At 48.5% G+C, this 20688-nt stretch overlaps 8 protein-coding genes across 8 annotated transcripts; 5 read left to right on the top strand and 3 right to left on the bottom strand.

Annotated features, from left to right (window-relative positions):
- Window positions 1-1735: 1735 nt before the first annotated feature.
- G6M90_00g055610 (uncharacterized protein) lies at window positions 1736-2977 on the top strand (the record flags this gene model as incomplete). Its single annotated transcript, XM_014688669.1, has 1 exon — window positions 1736-2977. The coding sequence occupies one exon, from the start codon at window positions 1736-1738 to the stop codon at window positions 2975-2977; it is 1242 nt and encodes a 413-aa protein (XP_014544155.1).
- A 2683-nt stretch (window positions 2978-5660) lies between these two features.
- On the top strand, window positions 5661-6731 carry G6M90_00g055600 (uncharacterized protein; the record flags this gene model as incomplete). Its single annotated transcript, XM_066130606.1, has 8 exons — window positions 5661-5828; window positions 5894-5959; window positions 6011-6016; window positions 6072-6086; window positions 6143-6148; window positions 6470-6520; window positions 6595-6630; window positions 6690-6731. The coding sequence occupies 8 exons, from the start codon at window positions 5661-5663 to the stop codon at window positions 6729-6731; spliced, it is 390 nt and encodes a 129-aa protein (XP_065986690.1).
- Window positions 6732-8004: 1273 nt separating this feature from the next.
- On the top strand, window positions 8005-9532 carry G6M90_00g055590 (uncharacterized protein; the record flags this gene model as incomplete). Its single annotated transcript, XM_014688668.2, has 4 exons — window positions 8005-8034; window positions 8124-8557; window positions 8619-9403; window positions 9486-9532. The coding sequence occupies 4 exons, from the start codon at window positions 8005-8007 to the stop codon at window positions 9530-9532; spliced, it is 1296 nt and encodes a 431-aa protein (XP_014544154.2).
- Window positions 9533-9976: 444 nt separating this feature from the next.
- Window positions 9977-10435, bottom strand: CYB5 (Cytochrome b5; the record flags this gene model as incomplete). The annotated part of the gene is made up of 2 exons (XM_014688667.1): window positions 9977-10256; window positions 10323-10435. The coding sequence occupies 2 exons, from the start codon at window positions 10433-10435 to the stop codon at window positions 9977-9979; spliced, it is 393 nt and encodes a 130-aa protein (XP_014544153.1).
- Window positions 10436-10907: 472 nt separating this feature from the next.
- Window positions 10908-11354, top strand: ustO_1 (Pyridoxamine 5'-phosphate oxidase family protein ustO; the record flags this gene model as incomplete). The annotated part of the gene is made up of 1 exon (XM_014688666.1): window positions 10908-11354. One exon carries the CDS (start codon window positions 10908-10910, stop codon window positions 11352-11354), a length of 447 nt encoding a protein of 148 aa, XP_014544152.1.
- Window positions 11355-15469: 4115 nt separating this feature from the next.
- Window positions 15470-17094, top strand: BOT4 (Cytochrome P450 monooxygenase BOT4; the record flags this gene model as incomplete). Its single annotated transcript, XM_014688665.1, has 2 exons — window positions 15470-15565; window positions 15631-17094. The coding sequence occupies 2 exons, from the start codon at window positions 15470-15472 to the stop codon at window positions 17092-17094; spliced, it is 1560 nt and encodes a 519-aa protein (XP_014544151.1).
- Window positions 17095-17265: 171 nt separating this feature from the next.
- Window positions 17266-18206, bottom strand: alnA_1 (Highly reducing polyketide synthase alnA; the record flags this gene model as incomplete). Its single annotated transcript, XM_066130605.1, has 4 exons — window positions 17266-17467; window positions 17511-17678; window positions 17711-17934; window positions 17979-18206. The coding sequence occupies 4 exons, from the start codon at window positions 18204-18206 to the stop codon at window positions 17266-17268; spliced, it is 822 nt and encodes a 273-aa protein (XP_065986783.1).
- Window positions 18207-18946: 740 nt separating this feature from the next.
- alnA_0 (Highly reducing polyketide synthase alnA) lies at window positions 18947-19882 on the bottom strand (the record flags this gene model as incomplete). The annotated part of the gene is made up of 3 exons (XM_014688663.2): window positions 18947-19217; window positions 19279-19538; window positions 19592-19882. 3 exons carry the CDS (start codon window positions 19880-19882, stop codon window positions 18947-18949), a joined length of 822 nt encoding a protein of 273 aa, XP_014544149.2.
- Between the last annotated feature and the right edge of the window lie 806 nt (window positions 19883-20688).

Raw genomic sequence — 20688 nt, 5'->3', positions numbered from 1 at the left:
CGCACCTGTCTATCTATGCCTTACAATTGATACTAAATACCCGTCCAATAAAACTGTCTGGCTGTTGCTGGAGCTGCATTGGTTCCTTACGCAATCTATAAGCAGTAATATGGGAGGAAAGTAACAGGTCGGTTGGCGCCTGTGGAAATTCAGCTGGACCAGAACGTGTCCCGGGACTACATCTCTTAAATATATATTTAAATATACTTAATGCCAGGTCTATACCTAGTATTCATCAGTGATTATTATTTTACGAAGGTCCTCGGCCACCTTCTTGTCCTCCTCCACGCCATGACACCACCTTTCACCATCCTCGGGTTTCACGAATCCATACACTCCCTCAAACTGGAACGGACCACAGCAACCATGATTAAGCTGTCCATCACTGCTATTAATATAAGTTCCGCATTGGCCGCTCCACACTCATGCAGATTCTCCTTTCTTGCCATATTTCATCCTCGTTGTGCATCATCCCAGGCAGGCAGGCAGTAAGCATATGGCGGAAGTTCCTTGTTTGCAGTCTCAATTTCATCCCTTGTTGGACATTGATTTTCAACTTGGTCCTGGAGTAGCTCCTTGTGCGACGATTCTAGCTGGTTTCGAAACTCATTGTAGTTAAGGAGATGGATGCTATCATGGAGCACCTCGCTTATTGAATCACTTGGAAGCCATCCGACTTATTCGTCTTTGTCTTCACACCGGAATTCGCGCAGAGGATCGTATTAATAGGCTTCCTTTATGATATCTGGCGTTCCGCCTTTTTATAGCCATTATAGAGGACTGCCTCCCTGCAAAAGGCTTGTGCTCTCGTGTGGTCGACATACGCATCCCGGTTTACTACCTCCCTGCCGGAACAACGATTCAGCCTCCCAGGCAGTGATACAGTAAGGTGCGGCTTGCATAATTGCAAAGATCTTTGTTTGTTCGGTCCTTTTCTCTGGAGCTCTTCTCCTTTGCTTATCTCCTAGCTGCAATGTCGGGAAATTGGGCCTTCTTAATAGAAATAGAAACAGTCTTTAGCATAATGACAAAGCTGGGCAGGGAGTGTAATTGTAACTTGTATTGATAAGATGTTGACTTTTATCGGCTTATCAGGTCTGGTATTATCTTGCCCTACTAATAATCTCTTTAATTGGCAGTAACCCCCCTTGTAATATCTGGTCACACATGGGTGACACATGGCAACATTCAAGGGTCATGTCTGTGACAAGGGCCTAGCTTGGAGCAATTACTCAATTCATCTAATAACCGTCTTTGGTATCAAAGGTCCTTGGTTTTCCTCAAGGCCTTGAGGGACCGAAGATGTCTATTTATACAAGAAGTCGGTGAGGACCTTCTGCCCTAATCCCGTGACCGTAGCCCTTGTGTAACAGGGCGATTTCCGTGTAACATGTCCGGCTGTACATGTAGTTATGCATTGACCAGATTCGATCCATATTTGATACCTGGCGCCCTTTTTGTAGGAACTTTGAAGGCAGTCGGGGTATTTAGGCATCAACCTACGTGGTCCACCAATGAACATTGAAGTCCGGTTAGCACCGTGCCATCCTTCCTTCTGCCAACATTCAATGACTAACAGCTATTGCTGCAAGCTGCGGGCCGAACCTATTGAACTTTTGGGGTGTCGATGCAAATTTTACTCTCAACAACTACAGGGAAGAGCGATAATCTTCTCCCGTCCTGGTTTTAGCAAAGAGACGACAAACAATACCAAGACGTAAAGAATCCCTTCAATATGCCAAATACGTCCCCAAACGCCAACTGGGTCACGTCCGACAGCCTGGATGCAGGCGCCAACAGGATCCACGGGCAAATCCAGGCGGTTCTGGCTACTGCCAACTTTGAATACCTCCAAGAGGTGGCGCTCCTCTCCCGCAAAGCTCGAGATAAAAGCATTCCAGCAGGCGTCACCTGTACCATTGACTCGAAGATTTTCACATACGGCATGAACAATCTCGTGCTCAAAGTTGGGTTTTCCGACCATGTGAACTGGATTGCTAGGGTCCAGCACGTACCAGTGGACTTGTCTCACGCCCGCGACCATGCCATGGATATGCTGAGTGAAATTGCCACCATGAAAACTCTCAAAAGCCGAACAACTATACCAGTTCCAGAGGTTTTTGTCTTTGACCCTTCGCTATCTAACGAGTTTGGCTTTCCGTATATCCTCATGGAGCGCCTGAAGGGCCGAGTCCTCGATTCCACCATTGCGAGTGACGTACCGGCTGAGTGCCTTCCACAAGTTGCAAGGCAGCTGGCAGATGTCCTCTTCCAACTTGAAAACCTATCTTTTGATCGTCTTGGGCGGATCTGGTGCGGCGAAAACTGCGATGAGCCCCCTACGATTATTCCATGGGAGAGAGTGGATACGGCCTCGGCGATACCACATATTGAAACATCGCTAGAGTGGTTTTATTTGTCGCGGCAGAACGCAAATAGGAGTGCTCTTGAGGCGCATGCTAGCGATCCAGAGTGGACGACCGCTTGCTGGGTTTTAAAGACGGCCATCTCTCATATTATTATTGAGGACAGGCTTCGTGGACCCTTCCCCCTGTGCCACTTTGACCTTCACTATGGAAACCTTCTTTTTGACGATGAGTATAACTTGACGGGTGTGCTTGATTGGAGTCTGACGGCGACTGCCCCATTGGAGCGTCTGGCTGTCTCGCCGGAATTCATCACATTTCCCGCGTTGCCGGACCAAGAAAACCAACCGATTGTCGCCTTCAGAGATGCAACCCGCAACTGTTTGCAAGAGCTGGTGAATAAAACAGAACAATCTTCAGCGGCTATTGGCCGGAAAACAACGCTCTCCATGATTCTCGGCTCCAAACAAGCCGAAATCACTCATCGATGCACCTATAGCCGCCCACATCGAGCTGTATGTGATGGGCGGTTGGTGTCCAGACTCATTTATGGGGACAAGGTATCATGGGAGCAGCTAGTTGCCGTCTATGGGGGAATCAAATTTTATTAGATAGGCCCAAATAATAGAGCCAGTGCTCGACGGCTCTGTGCTGTGCTTGCTGAGCCGAGTTTTAAAATATGCAAAGTGCAAAGTGCCTGAAGTATGTAGTTGGACTTGTTATATATCTCGTCATGTCCAGTCTTTATGCGACACTATAGCAAATACTCTTCAGACGAAGAATCAGAGTCGAAGAGATCTTGGACTACAACTCTGTCTTCGATTTCGTCGCCATCCGCATCCCATGGCGCGGCAGAGGAAAGTAGCATTCGGCGTCCCGTTATAGCATCAAACGAGTGCATTTTCAGGCCAGGAAACGTATGTGACACGATCCTTGCAATACGTGGATTCTTCATCATTTGCACAACCTTTGTCGCGTGGGATTCTACATCTGCCTTTAATCGAGGAAAACTGTCGCCGGGAATATGCTCACAGCGGATTGGGTATCGGTATGAAGTATCTCAACTAGACATTTCCGAAAGACTCAAATTAATGACGAAATCCTCGAGACTAATGAGCGCGCCGTTTCGCGGGACGTCTAAGATCCGAGGACAGATGTCACTAGTCCGGCAGCGAAACCGCCGAAGAGTCGGAAGCATTTTGTTGATGTTTGTACAAAGATGCATTTTGGAGGTATTGTTTTGAATGAGACGTGTACCTCCTGTATCAATTTCAAGGCATGTAAGGCGGCTGATGAAGACAAGGCTAGCCAGAGGCGATGCCATCAAATAGTCGCGGCGAGGAAGGCCAGCCCGTGGGCCATGTCCCTCCGGTCGTGTCTCAAGTTTGAGAGACTGCAGCTTCGTACATTGTGTGAGTATGCTAGCGAGAGCAACCAGGAAGTCACTCAACTCGGAGGTCCATGTATTCATAGTTTGGAGGTCGATACCGGACAATTCTTTGCTACTTGGCTCGAATTGGGCTGAATGCCAGTTCTCAAAGACATCAAGGGCAAGGCTGAGTGTTTTTACGTGATTCCGTATCGAACGAATCATGCCCGCCTTGTTCGACACGAGAACAAAGTTCCGAAGTGATTCTGCAGAGAAGTCTAGGTCTTGGAGAAGAACTGGCCTGGCAAGCTGGTACCACTGCCTGGAGACAAGAAGGCGACGAGCATCTTGGCGGAAGAAAGCTGGGCTTAGCAAGCGGAAGACGTAGAGTAGAATCTCCGGGGAAGTTGATACAGCGAAATATATAGGCTAAATTACTTTTAATAAAAAGGCGTATTATTTCCTCTTTTTTATAGCTAGAAAAAAGCTATTAATTAATATAATAAAGGTATATATTATCTACTGCTAAGGTGCCGAGCTTTCCGTGCGAGAGACGCTTCCTCGACTGGGGCGGAATATCATTTGACAGGAAGTACGTGTCGTCACACCGCACAATTTGATTGGACCAGCTTTAACATGGATGTCACGTCGAATAGTAATTCCAGGTGAAAGCAAACGTGAAGTCGAAGGCGGTGTCGAATGCCACGTCGAACTTGAAGGTGAAGGTGAAGGTGCAGGTACAGGTAAAGGTGAATACAGGGTGAGGTAAGTGGGATATTACAGTTAATGCGATCTTTGATAAGCTATATGAAATAATATATTAGTAATCAAGCTGGAAAACATATTTGGGATGGGATTCACATCTATTTTTCCGCACGTCAAAGTGCGAAACTAACCCTGGCCCCGACCAGCCTACTTTGTAAGAGGGCGATCCGAAGCGGGGCCACCATGAGTCGTACGTGCTGCCTTCGGCTAATTTGACGTCCAAATTCATGCCGAGCCGATCCAAAGCCGGCCCCGGTGGGCTTTTTGACCCAATTATGACCTATTTGCAAGGGGCATGAGGCTTATTCAGCCAGAAGCGTGTTACGAACCAACATATTAATTGCATTGCCAAGAAGAACTTGACTCTTAGGTGTGGGGCGGGGCACGAGTACTACGAGTAATTGATCCAAAGCTGAAGAAGAAACAGAAGAAAGAACAAGAAAAGGAGAGCTTGAGGAGCCCTTGAGCTCCTGAGCTGGCCGCTGCTAATCTCGCTCATTGGCAGGTCCCAGGGGCGAGAGCGCAGCCGAGTCATTCTCGGGCCCAGCCCGTTACAAAATTAGCATTGACTATGCGCACAGCAATCAATCTTGTGAAGGTTTGGAAAGATTGACTTATTCAATCTACCTAACGATCCTGTTACAAAAAGGAAGAATTAAGGAGCTCAGAGGAGAGATCCCCTGTAATATCCTTTACGTGCACTGACTATGACGTTTGTCTAGGCAACCGTTTGACATTAGTATCGCGACCGTGGTCGCGATCAATTTCAACGTGACGACGCAACAAGGTCTTCGGCCGAGTCTCTTCCAGGGTCTAACCCGTGACGTGACACTGGCTATTAATTCGGGCTATAACAGGTGGAAGGGGCGGGATATTCGGGCCCTCATAATAGCCGTGCTCTATTAAGCACCCTTGATATAGGCTTGACTCAGTTCTTTGAACCCTGCGGGTAAAATACTAGCCTGACCCTGTAAGAGAAAGGATTAAGGTTCTTGGCCTTTATGCAAAGACTATTTGACGTAATATATTAAAGCTGTTACTTCGCGTCACCTTTGACACCACCTCGTCTTGAAATAGTATCAATTGTGTATTTCAGCTCGTTTACTATCCATATCTATCCAGGACTTTAATCGTTTTAGAAATTAGCAGGTTACGACACCATGAGATCTTTTGTTCCTCTCGTTGCCGCTTTCACCGGACTATGCCTTGCCGGACCAGTGAAGAGAGTGGACGACGGGCCGGTTTGGGACACGGCCCCAGCACCCTCGAATACGCCAGCAGTCGACTTCACTGATATATTCGGTGGGCCTATTGATCCCAAGAATATGGTAACCCTATAACCTTTTATGGAACCGCTATATCTAGCCAAGAACTAATTATTTTACGATTACAGACCGCGCAAGAAGCCATCAAATATTACTCTTGGAACAAGGAGACACCCAGAGACTGTCAACTTAGAGTAAGCTAGCACTCTCTAATAAAGAAGAAATATATGCTAATAATAATATAGGCCGAAGTGAGTGCGCTTTTGTAAGCTTTAGAGTAGTAACACGCTAACACTTACTAACAAGATCGACGATTTAGTAGTAAGGATACTTTTACCCCAGCCTATAAAGTAATACGTACACTAACTCTAATATAGGATCCGGTTCGTGTACTTCCATTCCTACTGAAACTAGTATAGTAGTAACTCGCTGACACTATATCCTCACAAGGCCAATAATATAGTAATTACCATCCCACTTCAAGTACGCTGAGACCGAGGTATACTAACACAGTGGTCTGATAAGGTTGTACACCGTGTAGGTACTCCGTAGCTGTACCGGCTTGTCTGAACATATAGCCATCAAGATTATTCTAATGCAATAGCTACAAACTAGCCAAGGCGTATTACTTGCATGCTTAAACCAATAGTAAGCAGCCTTTTCGTTCTATCAGTTTACAGCCTGTGTTAAACTAACATTTACAGTCTGGGTCGGAGGTTAATAGCCTTACTTCTGCTTGTGAAAAAAACGGCGGCGTAAGTCATGCATATCTTGGGGTGAATTCTTAGTAGGTCAGAGTGGTATATTAATACACGTGCATCGTTATCAGTGTGGAAGCTGCCACGAGACTGACGACCAAGTCTGGGTATGTTCTCCACGTTTAGGAGTACATTAAACGAATTATGCTAACAGAGGCAATTATAGTCCAAGTTCTTCTGCCTCTTGGCGGCAGACAAGAAGCAATAATGAGGAGACAGGGTTGGCGGGCCTGGCGTAAATAAGCAGGCTGGTTCCCTTACTTCCCCGAAGGGAGAGGGCATTCATGATTCGGGTGCCTAATCAGTCGGAAGAAGCAGAAACCAGTCCGGCCTACTGGGACGCAGGAGACCGTAAGTAAGTATTACCAAAGATGCAAGACGTTAATACTTACAACATAACTAGGTATATATCGCACCTTTTACGTGCTTAAATATAGGTGAGAAAAAGTTATGTTCTTGATTGAAGTTAGGTGCACGGTCCTATCTCGCAGATATTTTAAGTATATAGGTAGATTATTAACATGTTGTTTCATGTGGCTCATCAAAGATCATGCAGTATTTGCGATATCTAGCTTCGAAAAGACGAGTCTTATGGCAATGAAATCTAGGAAAAGCAGGGCTCTGCGCACGGACACCTCTGTTGGGCGTCAAGACTCGGCCTTGCCAGCCCAATCAGCCTTAAAATAAGTGATGCTGTATTTGCTTCGGTAATCTCGCCAAAACCAGCCTCTGGAGTCCTGTGGTTGATTGTGTGTAGGCCTGCGTGATATCTTGTAGGGCCATCTGGAAGGCGTAGTCTTTTATTAATATATGGCACGGGGCACTTGACATGACATGCTTGGCTGCTGCCCAAGCTATGTACAATGATGCCGGGGGGGATTTAGACTGCGAGCGCTTGGGCATCTGAGTTAATTCCACGAGAAACAAGGCAAAATCCATCGGACCGACTATCGCGGCGCGAACAGTCATTTGATAGCCAGGGCGGGACAGACTGGCCAATCGGCACTGTGTGCAGATGTATCCAGTAACAATAATTGATGGTTGCTGAGTCAGAAATTGCCAAGTTTGCTCCCACAACCGAATGACTTCTCCGCATTGCTTGCACGAAAATGGTCCAACCTGAGTTGTCAGAGGCCCAAGGATATGCCGCCCGAGCCTGCGATAAATGCACACATGGCAAGAGAAGATGTGATAGGAATTGGCCGCAGTGCGGGCGCTGCCAACGGTATCTTTTCGGCTAGTTGCCCGGTATGGAGGATAACCTGCTGACTCGACATCTTTTTTCAAGGCTCAGGTTTCCATGTATATACAACCATACATCGACAGCAACTCATGATTCAGCGGCTAGTCCTCATGGCACAGACGACAGAGTCGAGTGCCCGGCAGGCGGAATCTCTGTCGACATCATCGGCAATGGCACGATACGGGCCTCTCATCTTGGCTCTATACTTGAAACATACGGCATCGACTGGCATTACACAATGGAGAAGTACTTTGAGACTGCATATCATGTAAGTGATCCACCATCTGGCTCATACCGGCTGCCATTGGTGGACGTCTTTGAGTCCTCAGAGGTGCAGTCTAACTTGTGTTCGTCTAGTGGTTTCCCATCATGAATCGGCGCAACTTTGATAGATTGGTTTCCGCCCGGCTGAAGGACCATGACCTCGCGGCATCCCGGCTACAAAGTATCGCCTCCGCTGAGCAAATACTATTAATCCTAAGCATGTATCTTGCGACAAAATCGGCACGATACCCAGACACAGACAATGCCACACTAGATGCTGCCTACAAGGCGACGAAGAAGGCGTGGGCTTTGCTTTGCTGTCTGTCAGATCCGGCCATGGAACTTATGCAATGCGGCGCCATGATTACTTTATTTGAACTCGAGTATGGGGAACCAAGGCTAGCATTTCGCACCCTGACTGAGACTCTATGCATGGCTAGCATTTTTGGACTTGGGGCGGGAAAACAAAGGACTGACAAGTGCATATACCAGAGAGCTCTATGGTGGACGTTATTTATTCTTGACCAGTGCGTATAGTCTCGTTTCAACCCACCGCGATACCCGATGTTGTTATTAACACAAGTATAGAATTGTCCATCAGGACCCTTCGACTCAAGATTTACCATTCATCGTCCCACGCCCCGAAGATGATGATTTGTTGCCAAATACAGGCTATCTTTGGGATGGTCGCGCCTATCGACTATTTGTCAAGGACATTCCGTCAAATACACCAATTTCCATCAGCCTCGGCAGTTTTCAGCGAGCTGCGCAAGCGGCCATTCTCCTGCATGACGCCCATCGTTGGCGGTCGAGGCTCTCCCAAGCCTCGGTACTACCCGGCGTGGCCGAGTTTTCAGACTTGGACGAGAAACTTCGTGACCTGCTGAACACAATGTCGGACGAATGCGATACGTGGGAAGTTTGCTGCGGCTCTTTTGCCATGTGTATAAGGTCAAATTACCCCAGAAGGTGGATTGGCTTAACATCCTTCCACCGCAGCCCCTTTCGCGCCGACCTCTGTGTCACTGACTGCGCATATAGTGCTCTGCTTACCCTCTATTGCCATTATTTGACACCCCAACGCATCATGCCAGACGACCAAATGCGGCACGAAACGGACAATAATGTCCAATTCGCCAAGTTGGCTATCAAGTTTGCGTTGCAGTTTGTGACTGACATGGCGTCCCATTTTAATAGTCATCTCGAGAGACAATCTGACTACTTGACCGCTCTAACTCCTTCCATCACGATTACCTTCTTCCAGGCTGCAGAGTCTGCTTTTAATTTGGACGCTGTGGCTGGGGATTCTGAAAAAGGCACTGCGGAAATATGCAAGGCTCTTCGGACCTTTGCATCAGTCTCGAGAGCGGCAAGTTAGTTCCATCCTGGGCAGCATACAACGCGTAGCATCTACTGTGCGCGCAACGAAAAATCCGACCTACTAACAATGCGTAGATGTCATGCTCGACCGCTTGGCAGAATGTGGTCACACCGTAGTGTAATTGCGTGTAGAGGCCTGCCATGCGTATGATACTAAACTTAAGTATCTGGAGGATAGATATGCCGGTGGCTGTTACTGTGATGACTACATCGTTCGAGACCCCGTTTTGGACCGAATTTTGTTCTTCTGATTTTTTCCTTTGCGGTGGGATAGCGCCGACTACGCCTCTCAACGCCAACTACCTTCTCTCACCAAGAGGTAACGCAGCCGACATCATTTCTCCCCATGTCACTCAAGACCGGGAACTTCATTCTGCACTACTACGATCGCCTGATACCGTCACAGAACGGCCATGGCAACAATATATTAATGATTAATAGGGCTTATGCGTCTTATCTGAACTCTATCAGGCTATTTCACTGTTACTAAAAAGAGGCATCATGTCCATGTAAATCAAATTCGGTTATTAGTCGGAGAAATTCACCACCTCTTGAGCGTGTATATCTCAACTTCGACCTACATATATTTTCAAGTACGAAAACGCTCCTGCGCCCACAAAAATAGCAACCAGATAAAACATGGTCCTCAAAAGGAGACTTTGTAAGCTTTTCTGCGTACTACCCACGGTACCCTTGTTTCTAGTCTTGCCAGCACCAGCCGGAGCATTTAGTCCGCCGATCAAAAACTTGTCGAGAGTTTTGTCTGCGTCCTCTGAATGGCCAGCGTCATCGTACGCCTCCGTGGCTTCTTGTCCTGCCACGTCCATCAACACCTCATCCCCGCCCCTACATTACAGCGTGTTAACAGTGTGAAATCGCCAAACTTGCGCGACGGGGAAACTTGAAACGTACGGATGATCCTCGAGAAAGGCAGTGACATCGTAGACGTATCCCCTGATTGCTACGAACAGCTCCTTCTTCGTATTGTAATTTGAAAGCTCTTCGATGGTGAATTCTTTCGACATTGTGTTAAAAAGAACAAGTGTCACTTTGGATAGGGACAGGAAGAAAAGGATACATGGAGCGGCTGCTGTCGAGCATGATGGCGTATCGCGCTTTTAACAATTCTTACGTCAACACATTTAGTTCAATGATCATTTGTCCATCGGGCCGGCTATAAGCGGAATGGTAGTATGGTAATGATAGCACAGACAGGTCTGAGCTGGCGCGTTCCAAACGTCTCCGGCGTTCCGAAAATTGCGACGGTCCGGGATTGTCCGCGGACTCATGAGCCGGATCGGATTTTACCAAATTGGGTCTGCACTGCCATCGAAATGTAACCGTGAGGAACTCTATTCCACACGTGCGGAGAACACAATGTTTGTCCTTGCCTACAAATGTCATTAAGCAAGCGCATCTACTAACCACTTGCCGCATTGTCATTCCCTCCCAAATATCCATCAACGCCAATCTCTTTATTCTCTCCGACAAGACAACATGGTTCATTTTTACGATTCTATACCCGAAAGCCTGCAAAAATGGGCTCTGGAACAGCCTCTCTTCTTCACGGCGACGGCGCCCTTCCATGGTCGGCACATTAATCTGTCGCCCAAAGGGCTCACCTCGACGACATTTCACATCTTTGACGGAAATCACGTAGCTTACATCGATACCGCCGGATCCGGGGTCGAAACAATCTCCCACATCTACGAGAACGGACGGGTCACCATCATGTTCTGCAGTATTGACAGCAAGCCACGAATCATGCGGCTGTTCTGCACTGGCACAGTCGTCGAGAGAAATGACGCCCGATTTGCAAAACTTTTGGATGATATGGGAAAGACGCCCGTAGCAGGCACCAGAGCTGTGATTCTGCTTCAAGTGCGAAAGGTGAGCATACCCGATTTCAGCTTGGCAGACTCGGATGACACGAAGAGGGAGTAATCTAAGTTGACTTTGGGCTGTAGGCGCAGACATCGTGCGGCTACGGAGTGCCGGTAGTTGAGAGCATGGACGCTCACGCCAAGCATCTTGAAACTTCGCCTGTAGGGGCATGCTCGTGTTTCTCTGATCGTCCGACTCTGGAGAAGGCGTTGAAACAAATGGAAAAAAAGAATAGTCTGGATGACTACATACTCAAGATGAATACTCGCAGCCTTGATGGGCTGTTGGGCCTGCGTGAGGCGAGGCAGATGAATGGAGAGTTTCTCCCACTGGGGGAAGCTATGGCTGTTGTCGACCGTCATCTTAACCATCCTGGGGCTCTCCTCGCCGGGATTTTACTTGGTGTGATTTTGACTATATTGGTGGGCCGCCTTGAAACCGCCTTGGACATTTTACCACGCAAAGCATACATGTTATCGTAGCCGATCGAGATTGGTGTTTCAGGTGTTTCGTGACGTGGCAGCTTCCAACTTCCCAGGCTGCTTATACGAATTTTTTGCGTTACATGCCTTATTCCCAATTCCGTCGAGTCTTCATTTTAAGTAATTTCATAAATCTATCTCAGTATAATATCTCTAGGATAGGGACCAGATTAGTTGCAAAGAGATTCATTAAACGAAGTCACCGTACATTATTGGTCGAACGAGTCATGAGCCCTTTGAAGCAAGTGCGAAAACTATATACTTGCAATGAAAGAGATATGCTGTATTCTAACAGGTGACTTGTAATAAAATAATAACAGGTCCTTTTATTGTCGAAAGTCTGAAGTCATGTCTGTTCAGTATTCGGCATCGGGTTACAGGTGACTGGGAAAAGTCGGCATAGACTTCGGAGAAAATGCGCGAACATCTACTACCGGTATTTTGGTGGGGATAGCAGCATTAAAGGGACCGAGCTCGATCTATTTTTGGCGAAGCCTGGTAAAGACGTTCATTTTTATTAATGGCACAAGGGACAGTTAGTGCAAGTGCGGATGCGGGTGCGGATGCGGGTGCGGATGCGGGTGCGGATGCGGGTGCGGGTGCGGGTGCGGCGTGGGGCAGGGGCGGGGCGAGGACTTTTATTGTACCTTTACAACATCGCAAATATAAAACAAGCTAAATGCTATTGTAGTATAGAATAAATAACTTTCCAATATAACCTTATTTGGCTTTTAAAGTTAGTCGACAAATAATAGTCGTATTTTAGTAAACGATGGCCGGACGCCGCTGTGGTGGGCGAACTGAGAAGGCCACATGGCTGTCGCCCAACTGCTTGCCGGGCTTGCGTCTTCAGCTTCTGTCCTGAATACCAAGCAGATTCCTCGACGCTTGCGTGTTAGGAAAGAAGATGCCAGAAGATGCCTCCGCAATCTTGGCCTCTTCCACGCCCACAACAGACATGATTTCCATTTTGCACGGGTTAGTTCCCGTAGCAGTGGTCGCAACATGGTCAGTCTCCGCAAAGACTGTAGATTGGCGAACCTCTCTGTATTCGAGGTCGCCGCCGTCGAGGCAAATTCATCATGGACAAGACTGTGGTCAGTCAAAGACACTCCGATTTCAAGAAATTAAACCAATCATGCTGACTGTTGTTGGTAAGGAATGTGTTATCGCCATAACAACAGACGAATACCTAGCCTTGAGCTATGTATGGAGGCAAGCAAAGTCGTTGCGCTTACAGAAGGCCTGTTCAAGCAATTCAAGGGCCTGGAGGACTCTCCAAGATTTTCCCAAAACTCCCCGGACCATTCAGGACGCCCTTAATTTTGCGAAGCAACTTGGCCGGAGGTATATTTGGATCGACTGTCTCTGTATCTTGCGAGACGATGCAGGATTCAAGTCCAGAATCATCCACAAGATGGACCTGGTATATGGGAATGCATTCATGACTCTTATTGCTGCGTCAGGGTCGGACTCTGACAGTGCGCTCTCTGGAATTGGAATAGCCCCTAGGAAGTCTAAACAACGGTTTGCAGATGTAGGTCAGGACTTAAGACTTATTCATGCTCCCGCACACACCAACCTTTTAAAGGAGATCTGGGCGAGCCGCGCTTGGGCGTACCTGACACTACCTCATAACAACGAAACCGTCTGACTTGCACATAGCTACCAAGAATACTTCTTCTCGAAACGCAGAATAATCTTCTATCACGACAATGTTATTGTTCATCGCTGAAGGCAGACATGGGGACAATATTTGGCTTTTGAAGATTTCGAAAACTCGCCGCAGCAGTAGGCCTTATGTCCCAGACCTGCCCCCTTCTCAATCGCGTGGGAACCGTTGAGAGGACGAGCTGCCCATGCTGAAAATATCTATTGGGAAGCCGCGCGCGCGTATTCTCGACGAGCATTGACTTGGACATGGATTTCCGCCTTGGACTTGGCTCTGTTGGTCAAAGGGAAGTCTTGCTATCCAAAAAGAGTTGTATGACCACCAAACCCAATGTCTATCCCAGTAGGTGTCTTTGGACAGGCTAGCAAAGTCCAAACCCAACGCACAGCTTACCTATGACGGAAACCCAGGTTTGGAGGCTCAGGGGAATCACTTTCGGACACTTGCTGCCATAGCGGCCCATGACCAAATATCCCCGATATGCAGCTGATAAGTATGCAGATTTTGACTCCCCATCTCTCCCTTTGGCCTTGACAGTTGATCTCGACGTAAAGACGGGGGAGAGTGTGCGGCCGATAGCGAACGCACGAGGCCGATTAGTTGCAGGTCCGAGACCACATGTGCAGTTTCCCGATTGGGTTTCAATATGTCCCGAACTTGGGATGAACCCGTGCAAACACATGACGTGTGCAAGATAACAGTTACAGAATGGTGCCGGGGCTACATGAAGCTCCAAATGTCTCCAATGTGAGCGACCGGCGTTAAACGGGTGCTAGCGGCTTCGGGATACGCGGAACAGATATTGACTTGCAGACAAGTTACACCGCAGGGCATCCAATCAGGAAACAGACCTCTCCTACCTCGTGTACCATGTCATGTGCCGGAATTCCGGCACTTTGGGACCATCTTTCTCGATGGTATGCTGAACCGGTCTTCGGATGCATTAGCCTCCTGGGCTTTGGTATAGACCGCGCTCCGCGGTTTCATGGCAGTAACACTTTGCGCCGCCGCTATAACCGTAGCGTTGATGAGCCAATGCTACCAAGACTTTTCACAGAGGACAACATTGAAGGGTATCGTTGGTCAAGATTTTGCAGGCACCATCTTATAGCATTACTCTGCAAGGGGCTGTTCCCTTCGTGACTTGTTCCCAAATAATATTATGTATTACCATTGTCAAAGACCAGTAGGTCGTGTGCAAAAAAAAGAACGTGGCGGATAGTACATAGTGTAGATTTTGGGAGTCCATCAACTCACTTCATACGAGGCAGTGCCTCCCTGAATTATTTAGGATCAGAGAGCGACAGCTGATCGATAGCTTATCGCCAACCAGTGGAGGGACGCTTATGAATTGGCCGTCGCAACTATCCTTGGACTATTATTACCGCGCTCAAGTCCGGAGCAGGGTTTCCTGATCTACTACAAGGACAAGATAGTACCAACTCGCTTGGACCTACAGTAGTACGCCACCCCTGGTGCGCCATCTCTACGTAATACTGCCCAAGTACGCTGCACTTCCCCAGGTTTTCCATCTTGCGACGGTTGCAGGTCCAAATCACATGCTAATCCATGAGAGTGAAGCGCCATCAGATCCATGCCCCATGATCTGGAGATGGTGTGAAATTGTGAATACAACAAGACAGATGCGTCTGCTGAATCGACAAGGTTGTTTCCGCAGGGTGTGGCATCGAGAATAAGCGCCGTGGCATGCTGTAATCGAAGATAGCCAATTTAATTTCTGAGGGATAGGCGCCTGCTGTGTTCACTAGCCATGTGTTATCAGGGGACCGCGCTTTCAGTCAATACAGCCAGATGACATGGCTGTCAGAATGGTTCACTCCTCAGTGTCTACGAGGATCCAGCAAGTGAAATTCTATATATACCGCTATAGACTACTATAGACTCCGTATTTAATTAAATCATTATCCATAAGCTACTTTCTCCTTATTCATCAAAGAGAAGACACTTGGATCTCAAAAAAATTCTACAAATATCTTCACATTGTTCCATTACCTACCAACATGGTACTTCTACAATTGGAAGCTATGTGGCAGTCCGACACAATCAAGCACATGAGGCTATTGACTTGGTATCACTGGTTTCTATTCGCAACAATCGTACGTACGATACAAGTTGTCAAGTCAAGTATAACATTATACATGCTAACGATACCCCCTCACAGGCATGGATTGGCCAATCAATATATCGCCTCAAATTCCACCCATTACGCCGGTTTCCCGGTCCTAGAATCGCAGCCTGCTCTTCATTGTATTTTCTATACTGGATATACCACGGTACATTTCCTCAACACTGCGAACGACTCTTCGACCACTACAAATCCGATGTGCTCCGCGTAGCACCCAACCAACTCGTCTTTCGAACACCCCAATCTCTCAAAGACATCGTCGGACGCCATGACGTGTACCGAGGCGATTTCGCCCTTCGAGTCATTGGCTTCACGTCACAGAACGTCAGCAACATCAGAGATCCCGCCGCCCACAAGAGGAAACGAAAGCTGATGAACCCCGGCTTCTCCAACGTGACGCTCGCCAAGCAAGAACCTGCGCTTGTCGTGCCACTGGTGAACAAGCTGGTGGACGCGGTTGCAGCCAAGGCAGGCACCAAGATCAACATGTCGAATTACTTTGATTGCGTGACTTCCGACATTATTGGGCTCTTGTCGTTTGGCGCCGACTTTGGAATGATGCAAGATCCGGTGTCACACCCGTTTCTTCACGTCCTGCCCAATGCACTCCGCATGTCTGTCATTGCGCAGTGCATCCCCGAGATATTCCGGCTGCTGTCGTTTTTATTTCGACACGGGCCCCCATTCATTGTGCCGAAGACATTTACAGGGGTGGCCGATTTTGCCGCTCGGCACATGCGCCAGCGCGCTCAGCGCGACCGTGATGGGGTCGCCACGGATCGAAACGACATCATGAGTATCATTGTCGACGGGACGGCCAATGTCAAGGATGACAACCTGAGAATGGACAATAACGAAATGCTCGGCGAAGCCACTACCCTCGTTACGGGCGGCGGAGATACAGTGGCAACCGCCTTGACAGTCACCATGTGGAATCTGGGGCGAAACACGAAAGTGTTGGCAGAGCTGCAAGATCAAGTCCGATCAGCGTTTGCTTCCTGCGAGGAGATTACTTCGAGGGACGTTGCGAGCAAAATCCCCATGATCGACGCGGTGTTGAATGAATCCATGAGAACTAACCCGGTTCTGCCCGGCCCCATGTGGCGTCGGACTGATGCTCCGATCGTGGTCGCTGGCCATGTAGTTCCTGGAGGCACAGAAGTTGGTGTCATGCGACTGTCTGTGTTTCAGCACAAAGATGCCTTCCACAAACCCAAGGAATGGATTCCCGAGAGGTGGTTGAGGAACTTGGGTGACCATCTGGAAGCATTCCAACCCTTTGGAGTTGGCCCTCGGACGTGCATCGGCCGATATATCGCCATGGTGGAGATGAGATTAATCCTTACAAAGCTGTTGTGGAAGTTTGACTGGGAACTGCTTACAAAAGACTACGATAACCCGGAATATGTCGTGCTCTATAGATCGCCGCTCTGGATGAAACCGTCTTTGCGGAAGGACTCAATGGCAGAGCGCCCCGCGCAGATTCATAAACCGTCTTAGATGATGAGAGGATGGGACTTACCTTGACTGTGGGACAGAACTCGCGGAACGTGCTAGTTTGGTCTGATTATACTTGATGTCGGTCAGCGCTGTCTAATCACCAGGCTGGCATGAGCTACACCCTGTGGCAGAATATTTCATAAACTATAGCAATGTGCCATGTATTTGGTACTATTTCTCAACAATCACTTGAAACATAAAATGCACTGAGACCATTGTCTCAAGTCTCGCATCTGAGGGAAGCTCACTTCGTGATGCAATCTTGACTGCCAAATCTGCCATTGGCGTAGAGCTCAACAGCTCAAACACCGAAATTTCGCTCCTCATCTCCTTGAGAGTCCTGTTGCGAATCTTGACGGCCGTCAAGGAGTAACTACATCCAGCCAGTACGGGGTTAGCAACTCATCATAACAAACCAATACTTGCCGCCAAACTCAGGCAGAGGTCGTTGAACATCCACCTGGTCAGAATGAACGCCGATAGAAATGGCAATTTGTTTCCTCAAGCTCAACTCCAAAGTGGCAGCCGCCTCCGCAAAAGACGTTGCTTTCTTGAGCGTGTCGTCAACACTTTCTTCTTTGGTGCTCCCGTCGCCTCGGTCAACCTCGCCACGCACGCGTAGGCCAAGCTTTCCATCGCGTCAAGCTCAAATCCCGTGCTGCCAGACTTGTACACCACCTTGTTTCCAAGGCCGAGGACGAACTGGGCAGGAACGGGTTGGCCATTGGCCGCCGTTCCACGCATTACCGCCATCGGAGCAAGTCGAAGCTCTTCAAGGATGGTCTGCAGGACGTTCCAGCCGTGCTGATATCTATGGAGGTAGTTTTCCAAATCACCAAACTTTCCGGCCGAGGTGAAGTGCGACGAGTCAGATACTAACCCACGTCGATGCCAGTGGCGCGAATGCCGAGATGATGGTGTGCGTGTTGAGACAGTGCATCTTCAAATGTCTTGCCCGCCGCATAATTTGACTGAGCAGTGTTTCCAATAATGCCCGTAATCGAAGAAGGTAGAATGAAGAAAGGCTCGTCACCCGGCCACAGCTGAGCGAGGAGGTTGCGAGAACCACGCGTTTTCGGTACAAGGGCCCGACGCCACTCGCCGTACGTCATGTTTTCAAAGATGGTATCCTGATTCTGATAGCCCAGGACTTATTTCCGACGTTACGGCCATCATTCCTCTAGGACCATGGCACACTAAACCGCGCCTTTGATAAGAAACCCTTGCGGTTTCAACTGGTGGAAAACACTGGCGACGCTATGAGCTTCTCTGACATCACACTTGTAAGCGTCAGCGTGCACGCCCCTGTTCCTGATTTTTTGCAATTCCTCATCATTCTTTCTTCCACCAGACCGTGACAGAAATACAAGGTGCTTCGCTCCGTGATCAGCCATCATGTTGGCAATGTCGAGACCCGGCCCAGAGTTCCTGCGAGGACATACGTAGCATTGGAATGTAGAGAAAGTGTGGGAGCAGGCGGTGACATGGTTCATACTTCTTGAGAAGTATCTCCATGGTGTCTGGTTTGTCTTCCACAGGCGACGCATGTCAATTCGAATAAATGCTTGCATTCTTTGTCGACACGGGCAACTGAGGAGGTGGAGGGAATAGCCAAAATCCCCGATCAAACCAGCTGAAGGAGTAGTAGCGTTATTGGATTCAGGATTGAAGAAAGAATCGACTCTTTTGCCATTTGTGGCTTTGCTAATACCGGCAACAAACTTCCTGAGGGCAGAGTCAAAGATAATAGATGATGGCCACCGTATCTATCCATGAGAATCTCCTTCTCCTATTTCGAGGAGACCAGAACAAAGACTTTTGTACCAGCCAACTGAGCAATTTGAATGGCAACCTATCCCAAAGCACTGCCTGCCGAGTTCACGAGAACCGTAGAGCCCCAGCGAACAGAAGAGACATCGGGGAGGCAGTACTGCGCGGTGACGAAGGCCATTGGCATTGTCACGGCGTCCTGTGATGACAAGCTAGAGGGGTTGACCGCTACACGTCTCTCACAAACTCGAACAACCGTCTTGCTGGCTTCGGTTTCAAGGACAACGACCGGCAGGCCAACATGGAAGGGGTCGACCTCGGAGCTACATCGGGACATGGTCCCAGCAGCTTCTCTACCAGCCTTGGGAGGACGTGATGCAGGTTGATGCCTCGAGTTTGTCCAGGGCAACGTACTCAACCTGAGCTCCAGTCTCTTTGGCGTCCTTTACATATTGGCTAGAGCCATACTCAGAAGCGAGACATCTATCTCCTTCCGGTGAAATAGTAATCTTTGAGGAAGAATAGATATTGCCGAGGCTTTTCCTCACGAGCCTCGGTGCCCCAGATGCTGGTTGGAGTTTGTCATTAACTCCAGGTTCGTTCACAGCACGAGGAACATGGATTCCCCCCCCCAGGTTCAGCGAACTCCATTTCTGCATATTTCTCACGCGATACTACCCACACATTAAGTATCTGCTACGCATCTTTAGGGCTGGTAAATTCGAACGTGGACGACCAGTCCAGGTGAGGTATAGGAGCTGGTAGTGAGGGCATACTCGTTGCGGAGAACTCCCAACAGTCCTTGTGAAGGGGCGAACTCTGCCCCAGCAGCGAAGGCCTTCAAGATGTATCCTCTAGTGACCCAGAGAAGATAATCGGCAGCGGAGACGATTTCTCGAATGCTGGAAATCCTCTCCTTCACTTTGGAGCTCACACATGTACTCGGGAAGAACTGTGCTATGGCAGCATTGTGTTCAAGATGTTGATGTCGTGGTGGTAGAGAAAATTGTAAACACATACTGCCCAGGTACGTGTTTATCAGGAAGCAAGCTGAGTCTGGTTTTCACGGCACCTTCTTCATCCAACGGCACAACTAGTCCACGTTGGAAGCTGACGTCTCGAAAGCGAGGTCCATAAAGCGTCCGCGACTTGTCTGACAGCTAGGACGCCCCTTCCAAAGCCATGACGAGCATTCCCTCATCCGGATACAGAGTGGTGCCCGTGATTTGGTGATGCTCGATCCAGAGATTCTCAGATACGCAAGGATAATTGTTCTACCGCGGCTCGAAGGTATTCTTCAAATCTTCCAGCGCTCCAAAAATGTTCGTCCGAGGATAGACATGAAGCCGGTTGGCCTTTGTGGAGTATCGATGCTTTATGCCAAAAAAGCCGAGTATGATTCCAAGGATATGGAGGCAAGTTTGAGACGGCCTTTCAGAGAGAACCAAAGGCCCATACCAATGTCGCCAGTAGAGTGACCGACTGTTTCCCTGTGCACAACTTCCCAGTGCCGCAGAAAGTCTACTAATGCTACTTGAAGCACCGTAGGGCCCTTCAGCCCAAAGAACCAGGAGACACGGTTTGGTTCGCAATCATGCAGAAACAATTCCTTGTGCCCAGCCGCCATCAAGTCAAAGCAAGTCAGTCAACACGGCAGCCTCTAGGCTGTCGGACTTCAACAACAAAGCGCAAGTCCCGCCCATCTATTAGCTTTGCCAAAATCCACCATATAAGTCGCCAGCCACCGCAGGCGCATCGTCTTGATGCGGTAGTGTCTCAGGAGTTCTCTCAGCAATTCATTTCCCCAGGCAGGCAGGGTAATCA

The sequence above is a fragment of the Metarhizium brunneum genome, chromosome 3 (assembly GCF_013426205.1).
Source record: "Metarhizium brunneum chromosome 3, complete sequence".
In the NCBI taxonomy this organism is placed as follows: Eukaryota; Fungi; Ascomycota; class Sordariomycetes; order Hypocreales; family Clavicipitaceae; genus Metarhizium; species Metarhizium brunneum.
The sequence above is the reverse complement of the archived record's forward strand: the minus strand, read 5'-3'. Positions and strand labels throughout refer to the sequence as shown.